This window comes from Aethalodelphis obliquidens, unplaced genomic scaffold (genome assembly GCF_003676395.1).
Source record: "Aethalodelphis obliquidens isolate GAN/ISIS:26980383/991018 unplaced genomic scaffold, ASM367639v1 scaffold160, whole genome shotgun sequence".
In the NCBI taxonomy this organism is placed as follows: Eukaryota; Metazoa; Chordata; class Mammalia; order Artiodactyla; family Delphinidae; genus Aethalodelphis; species Aethalodelphis obliquidens.
Window position 1 is genome coordinate 122,416 of NW_020838104.1, and position 8,267 is coordinate 130,682.

At 48.5% G+C, this 8,267-nt stretch overlaps 1 protein-coding gene across 1 annotated transcript; it reads left to right on the forward strand.

Moving 5' to 3' along the window:
* Nucleotides 1-5,117: 5,117 nt before the first annotated feature.
* LOC113616558 (doublesex- and mab-3-related transcription factor C2-like) lies at nucleotides 5,118-7,596 on the forward strand. The gene is made up of 4 exons (XM_027099953.1): nucleotides 5,118-5,332; nucleotides 5,414-5,571; nucleotides 6,231-6,367; nucleotides 7,459-7,596. The coding sequence occupies exons 1-4, from the start codon at nucleotides 5,118-5,120 to the stop codon at nucleotides 7,594-7,596; spliced, it is 648 nt and encodes a 215-aa protein (XP_026955754.1).
* The last annotated feature ends 671 nt before the right edge of the window (nucleotides 7,597-8,267 follow it).

An 8,267-nucleotide genomic window follows, 5' to 3' on the forward strand; every position in this document is an offset into this window, starting at 1 on the left:
AAAACAAATACCATATGCTAACACATATATATGGAATCTAAAAAAAAGAAAAATGGTTCTGAAGAACTAGCGACAGGACGGGGATAAAGACGCACATGTAGAGAATGGACTTCAGGACCCAGGGAGGGGCAAGGGTAAGCTGTGGCGAGGTGGAAGAGTACCATTGACATATATACACTACCAAATGTAAACTAGATAGCTAGTGGGAATCAGCCGCATAGCACAGGGAGATCAGCTCGGTGCTTTGTGACCACCTAGAGGTCTGGGATAGGGAAGATGGGAGGGAGGGATATGCAAGAGGGAAGAGATATGGGGGCATATGTATATGTATGACTGATTCACTTTGTTATAAAGCAGAAACTAACACACCCTTGTAAGGCAATTATACTCCACTAAAGATGTTAAAAAAAAAAAAAAAAGAAAGTGTCATGTACCACAATGTTCATCGCAGCTCTATATACAATAGCCAGGATATGGAAGCAACCTAAATGTCCATCGACAGATACATGGATAAAGGACATGTGGCACCTATATACAATGGAATATTACTCAGCCATAAAAAGAAACAAAATTGAGTTATTTGTAGTGAGGTGGATGGACCTAGAGTCTGTCATACAGAGTGAAGTAAGTCAGAAAGAGAAAAAGAAATACCATATGCTAACACATATGTATGGAATCTAAAAAAAAAAGAAAAATGGTTGTGAAGAACTAGGGACAGGACGGGGATAAGGGCGCACACGTAGAGAATGGACTTCAGGACCCAGGGAGGGGCAAGGGTAAGCTGGGACGAAGTGAGAGAGTACCATTGACGTATATACACTACCAAATGTAAACTAGATAGCAAGTGGGAATCAGCTGCATAGCACAGGGAGATTAGCTCGGTGCTTTGTGACCACCTAGAGGGCTGGGATAGGGAGGGTGGGAGGGAGATGCCAGAGGGAGGGGATATGGGGATATATGTGTACATATAGCTGATTCACTTTGTTATACAGCAGAAACTAACACACCATTGTAAAGCAATTACACTCCAATAAAGATGTTAAAAAATTGTTCTGATGAACCCAGGGGCAGGACAGGAATAAAGACGCAGGCATAGAGAATGGACTTGAGGATACAGGGCGGAGGAAGGGTAAGCTGGGACGAAGTGAGAGAATAGCATTGACATATATGCACTACCAAGTGTAAAGTAGATAGCTAGTGGGATGCAGTTGCCTGGCACAGGGAGATTAGCTCGGTGCTTTGTGACCAACTAGAGCGGTGGGATAGGAGGTTGGGAGGGTGATGCAAGAGGGAGGGGATATGGGGATATATGCATACATATAGCTGATTCACTTTGTTATACAGAAGAAACTAACACAACATTGTAATGCAATTATAATCCAATAAAGATGTTAAAAAATAAATAAAGAGTTTCAAGACAGATAATCCTAATCTTATGTGAACACTGCCAGAGGATAGCAAAGAGGGACTTTTGCCCAACTTAGTCTATGAGACTAGAAAACCTTGACCCTGGAACCAGCAAAGATGCTATGAGGAATGAAACATCAAGTCAATCTTCCTCGTGAACCGAAGACACAAAAAATTCTAAGCAAAACTTTAGCAAACTGAGCCCACCAGTGTACACAAAAGATGATACGCCATAACTAAGTTACATCTATCCTAGGAGAGCAAATCTGGTTTAACATTAGAAAAACTATAGATGGAAGGGGGCATGAGAGAGGTTTGTGTGTTGCTAATATATTCTGCTGTTTGCTCCAGGTGCTAACTGGATGTTTATGTTTAGTTTTTGGAAACTCACTAAGATGTGTACTTCACTAAAGATTTCGAAAAAAAAAATCTTATAAATAACCCTCACTGTGTTAACAGATTAAATGATTAGAGTCTTGATCATTTCAGTGGAGGCCAAAAAAGTATAATCCTATATCTATTCATGATTTTTAAGACAATCTTATTAAGCTAGAAATACAAGGGATATTCCTTAATCTGATAAAGGGAAAGAAAGAAAGAATGAGAAAAGAGAGAGAGAACGGAAGAAACAAAAGAGAGAAGGAAGGAAAGAAAGAAAGGAAGGAGAAACAGAGAAAGAATTGAAGAATTAAAGCAAACAATGAAACACAGCAAGCCCATTTTAATATGGAAATGTTGGCATCATTCTGTTTAATATTAGGAATAACCCAAAGATGCCCAATTTTGCAGTCTCTATTTTACCTTGTAGTGGATGTCCTAGCCAGCCAGTAAGAAACTTGTAAGTTGATTACCTTACTTCTGTTACTCATAGATTCACAGAAGACTGTGCACCACTTATAGGCACATGATTAGATATCACAGAGTTTAGCATGGTGGCTGACTTTGAGATCAATATATAAATATATATATATATATATTTTTTTTTTTTCCGGTACGTGGGCCTCCCACTGCTGTGGCCTCTCCCGCTGCGGAGCACTGGCTCCAGACGCGCAGGCCCAGCAGCCATGGCCCACGGGCCCAGCCGCTCTGGAGCAGGTGGGATCCTCCCGGACCGGGGCACGAACCCGTGTCCCGTGCACTGGCAGGTGGACTCCCAACCACTGCGCCACCAGGGAAGCCCCCGAGATCAACATATTTTTTAAAAAGCCAAGTGGAATTCTAGAAATCAGATACAGATAGAAAATGTTATTGTAACCAGATATCAAGCACCAGAGCAACAGCATTCCAGAGTTCTTGGGATAAATGCAATAAAGGATGTACAAGATCTGAACGTACAAAAGGTAAAGCTAAATACTAAGCTGAGAGATTCCAACATTAAAGAAGACCCACAAAAATAGAGAGCCATCCCATGTTGGTGACTAGGAAGGCTGGATATCATAAAGATAGCCAATTCTCTCTTAACTGATCCACAGATTCAATGAAAATGCAATCCAAATCTACCGCAAATGAGTTTTCAGGAAACATGTCATGCTGATCCTAACATTTATATTTTAGAATTTAGGAAGGGCAAAAGGCGAAGAATAGTAAAGATAAGCCTGGAGATGATGAATAAGGTGTGAAGACTTGTCCTACCAGAGATCAAAATGTCTTACCAAGAGATAAAAATTAACACAGTGTAGTACTGGCACAGGAATAGACCAATTTATCTGTGGAACAGAACAGGGAATTCAGAGACAGAGACACACGAATAAAGACCAAAATGACTCCAGACAGTGCCAAATGTTCCCTGGAGATGCAAAATCTGACTGTGAATTACGAACCCCTGCCTGAGAATCCCTGACATAGGAATACGGAGCGACCTTAGAAACACACGCTGAATTTTGTAAAAGTAAGTTACAGAATACCAAGGACGTGTGTTCAAAAGGCATGCGTGTACACTATTTCACATCCAAAGAGAGAACAGTTCGGGAAACGAGGTCTGGAGAGCACAAAGCTCTACTTCACTTCCGGAGTTAAATGGCCGGCCGCCCAATAAAGCCAGCGAGAGGAGAACTGGGAGGGAAGCGACGAGTGGGGCAGGACTTTGGTCAGTGACCTTCGGATGAGCTTGAAGCTCATTGGTCGCTGGCCATAGCAGTGGGAGGTGAAAGGCAGAGCTGGAAGCTCATTGGCCTTTGAAGGCAGAGCGGGAAAGGGAGCGAGAGCTGAGGCTTCCTTCAGGTCTCCTGTCCCAGCAGATTGATTCTGACCTGGTGGAGGCTGGGGTAACCACAGACTGGCATCAGGAATAGGACCCTCATTCTCCACACCTCTTCTTTCCTCCCTCCCTCCTGCTATGGATCCCCAACCCCTTCTCCTCTCCTCCATCTCAGCCGGGTACCTCATGTCCCGCCCCGCCCCACCCCCACCCCCACCCCCACCTCCCACTCCACACCCAACCCCAGCCCCCTTGGCTGAAGTCCTGTGGGACGGACGACCGCTTGCTGAGGCCTCCTGACACCTGGCCTCTGGCCCCTGGGGCAGGGCTTATGCCCCTCCCTTTGATTCTGAGGTGGGTGTGGCAGGGAATGGTCTGGCAGCCTGAGAGGAGGTGGTGCACTCTGGGTGCGGGAGGAGGGGAAGGTGTGCTCAAGCGTGATTGGTTTTTGTTTTTTTTTTTTGCGGTACGCGGGCCTCTCACTGTTGTGGCCTCTCCCGTTGCGGAGCACAGGCTCCCGATGCGCAGGCTCAGCGGCCACGGCTCACGGGCCCAGCCGCTCCGTGGCATGTGGGATCTTCCCGGACTGGGGCACGAACCCGTGTCCCCTGCATCGGCAGGTGGACTCTCAACCCCTGCGCCACCAGGGAAGCCCAAGCATAATTGTTGAAGTTTGGAGAGGAGCATGGAAGATTGTTGGGGGTCTGTGGAGGGAATGCACGGGTTTGCATGAAAGCAGAGAGGGTGTGTTGGTGCAAGAGAACAATTAGTGTAGTGAGGAGTTGGCTTTTGACTAGATCAGGGTCTGGCATTCACTAGGGGGGATCAACAAACATCTACTTGATAAATAATTGAGGGGATTAATGAAAATAATGATTGAAACAGGGGCTTGAGATCCAGCAGAATATGATTTCATGAGATGCAAAGGGGTGTCAGTTTAAAGAGGGAGCAAGAGAATAATTAAGATTTCAATGGGGTGCAAGAAAAAAAATAGGAATGGAAGGTGAGAGGAAGATTGAATGTAGGGCATACAGGAGACTAATAATAGAATTGAATGCAGAGGGGCATAGAATCATGAGTAGGGAGTGAATGAATGCAGGAGGTTAGGAAGACAATTGTGGAAGTGGATGCCAGGAATAACAGCTGGGCATAGCAGAATACAAGATGATACATGAGAAAGGGAAGTAGTAATTGTTGAAGGGGGCGTGAGAGTGCATGTGCATGCCTGTGAAGGGTGTCTATGTGGAGTGAAGGTAGGCAGAGAGACTAGTAGTTGGATTGAAAATATACAGGACCCATGCCCAGAGTTTCTTGCAACCTGCCTATGCGTGAGTGGAGCGCCCTGGGAAGGAGGCTACACGAAGTAAGAAGGGAGGGTACAATCTCATTTCAACGGTGAGCTGAGTGGAGAAGAATCCAGCCGCCTCAGATGGGGCTTTCCAAGGGCAGAGGAAGTACGTTGTGGGTAGGGGATCATGTGGCCACCCTGACCTCCACTCCTTGCTCTAGAACCATGGATCCCAATGAAATGCCTGCTGTGCCCTGCGGCCCCCCTGACTCCACCACTGGACTTGAGACCGGAGCCCCATGGGGGATTGAACCTGGCCCCAGAAGAGCTAAACGTCGCAGAGCCCGCTGCCACAAACACGGCATCACTGCCCAAGTCAAGGACCAGGAGCACTACTGCCTCTTCAAGGTCTGCGAGTGTCACAAGTGTGCCCTCTTCTCGTGAGTATGGTGTCTGACAAGGGGAGGGGAGTGGGCTCCTCTAAAGGTGACTGACTTTAGACCTGCAATCCCCCACTTTAGGGAACACTGCAGCATCTTGCCTGCTGAGAGTACCTTGAAGTCGGAGCAGGGGCCACTCCGAAAGAGGCACCTGACTGAAGGACTGATAAGGAGTGGGACCACCTCTCCCAAAGCTCACAGTCATGTCAACAAGTTGGCCATTCAAGCAGGAGTCCCCAGTGAGTATCTCTGGCCAGGGAGGGTGTCTGAGTTTTGGGTGTAGGGAGCATGAGTAGTTCTGTCACCAGTCCTACCACCCAATTTCGATGTGGCTTTGGGCAAGTTACTCCTTGGGCCTTAGCTTCCCCAACTATAAAACCTCATCAATATTATCTACCAAGTGTTGGTGGGCTGGAGACATCTGGGGGGGGTGCAGTCAAAAAGGTCCACAGTGGGATGAGGCCTCAGATTGGGTGGGAGGTAGAGTCGGGGGGAGACGGTCAGGGAGAAAGGCTCACCTAAGCTGTCCCCAGTCTCTCACAGTTGGGAAGGAGAACATCAGCTTGAGGCCCACCCCTGTGCAACCCCTGGGGAGGAGTCTGGGGCCAGTGTGGGAAGCTTCCACCTCAGCCACTGCCCAGACCCCTTCCTGTGTCCTGAAGACCTGGGTACCATCTCTAACCCTACTGCAACTTGCCATATGACCCTGGGGGAAAAAAATACTTCTCTCTGGGTCTCATAGTCCCCAGTCCCAAAATGAAGAGTAGGACTAGCTGGTCTTCAAGGTCTTCCCAACTCTGACATCCTGGGCTCCTATCGTTGTCCTAAAACATGCCCACATCTCCTTTCCATGGCCGGCTTGGTCCCTGACTCCAACCTGTGCTCTCTGCTCCTGCAGGCAAGCTCCCAAGGAGCTCTGCTGATCGGTCTGGCCTCGGAATCTTTGTCTCTGTCCTGGACTCCAGCACCCTTGAAGAAGCAACTAACAATTTCTCTTTCCAGGAAGACACACAGACCCCCTGCCCTGCCCAGCAGGTGAGTAGAGTGAGAAGGACCATGGAGCAAGTTGTATATTTTGTTATTGAGTGCCCAACCTTCTGGTTAAGGCCATGGCAGCAAGAAAGAGGAAGTGAAGGCAGTGCGGTGCAAGTGGAGGAGGAGGAGGAGGAGGAGGAGGAGGAGAAGGTGGCATCTCAGACTATGGGGCAACGACAGAGCTCTCCCAGATTTGCCATTTCCAATTTGTGAGACTTTGGAAAAGTAACTTTACATCTCTGAGCCTCTATTTTCCTATCAGTGTACTGAGAGGGGACAATATTCTACACCTATAACATTGACAAGAGGACTAGCACAAGGCCTGCCACATAGCAGGCCTTTGACAACTGGAGGCTGTTATTCCACATGAAACAAATCGATGGGATAGAAGCTCCTGCTGAGAAGGGGGGCCATGATGGTGAGGCCCACCATCTCACCCAGGCGAGAGTCTAATAACCGTCAGAGAAAAGTTCCTGGAGATGAGCCAAGCTGGCCCTTCAAGTGCCTTGGGAAACTTGATTGGGGAATATGGAGGCAAGAACCAGTCCTTGGACAGGGACAGTAATCACGTCACTCCAGGTGCCTTGAAGATTAAAACACAGACACCTCTGACTTCCCATAATCTTTACTGTTGCCTTGGGAGTTTTGAAAAAGCTGGGAGGAATTAGTGTCTCAGGAAAGATATAGAAAAAGAAAGGTACAGAAAAGAAGACAGTCCAAGCAGGGGAACGGACTTGTCCAAGCCACAACGACTAATGGCCAGCTGGCATTCAGACTCCCACATGCAGATATTGCAAAATCCTTGCTCCTCTCTCTCTACTGGTAGTATGTGCCTGCCAGAGGGGTAAATCCCCTGGCTTCTCCTTTCCTTGTTCCTAGATGCTCAACTCTGATCCTCCAGCCCTGTGCCACCCTTAACCCCCTTCTACTGCAGCCACAGATTCTGGGGAAATTGTGGGGTCCAGAACCCTGGCAGGGGCCAAGCTTAGTGAAGGAGAAGAGCAGAAGGCCTCAGGGTAGCTGGGGACTGAAGGGGCACGGGGGAGGTGTGGGTTCCCAGCTCCCATTCTCTCACATCCTTTGCTTCGCAGGCTCCCAAAGCTTCCGACCAGGTCTCGGTTTCTGCCTCCTCAGAGTGGCAGCAAAAACTGGAAGCGGCCGAGGCTCTGCTGGCTCTGAGAGAATCTTCCCAGGCCCCTTCTGGCTCCATCTCTGTGCTCCAGCCCTGAGTTGCACCAGGTAGCCTGGTCTTTGAAAGGAGAACATGGGGTTGGGGATAGTTGGGAAATGGGAGGCGGTTGTGTTAAGCAGGGCCTGACTGGGAAGTCAGAGTAGGAGGGGGGTTGGGGGTTGAACCTCTTTGGGCCCAGGCAGCCAAGCTCCTCACTCTGACTCTTGAAGTGGCAGTACATGGTTGTTCAGTGAGTCATCGGTTTATCGAGCATTGTGCTCAACACCAAATGTCCAGTGCCCTGATGTCAAGAAATAAGGAAACCAAGTCCCTAAGAGTAGCAGGGACCTACCCTAGGGCATGCAGCATATCAAGTGGAAGAACCAGGTCTCCTGATTCCCAGCCCAGGACTTTCTATCCAGACCCCTGAAGTCTGCTGTGACCTGGGAAGGACATACATAGGTGGCAAGAGCCTAGTGCAGAAGGAGATCTGGTTCCTGCCTTCAGGGAGCTTCCAGTCTCAAGGTGGAGCATGGATGCCTTCACAAGTCGTGTTTTGCGGCTGTATCTCACTGATGAGCCTGGGGAGGAAGGACTGGAGGCGAGATAGACACCTAGGGAGGCTGAGAGGGAAGGCTGGGCACGACCAGACCAAAATGGTGCATTCGGTATGGAGTGTGAGTGAAGCAGCCACCCTGAAGGAACTGCTGGAACAGAGGGGATGAGGGT

What these genes read in the sequence shown, in the direction of transcription:
- LOC113616558 (XM_027099953.1), top strand. Translation starts at nt 5,118, where the DNA reads ATGGATCCCAATGAAATGCCTGCTGTGCCCTGCGGCCCCCCTGACTCC. An exon ending in CACAAGTGTGCCCTCTTCTC is followed by an intron (nt 5,333 to 5,413) that starts GTGAGTATGGTG and finishes CCCCCACTTTAG; the next exon opens with GGAACACTGCAGCATCTTGC. An exon ending in CATTCAAGCAGGAGTCCCCA is followed by an intron (nt 5,572 to 6,230) that starts GTGAGTATCTCT and finishes CTGCTCCTGCAG; the next exon opens with GCAAGCTCCCAAGGAGCTCT.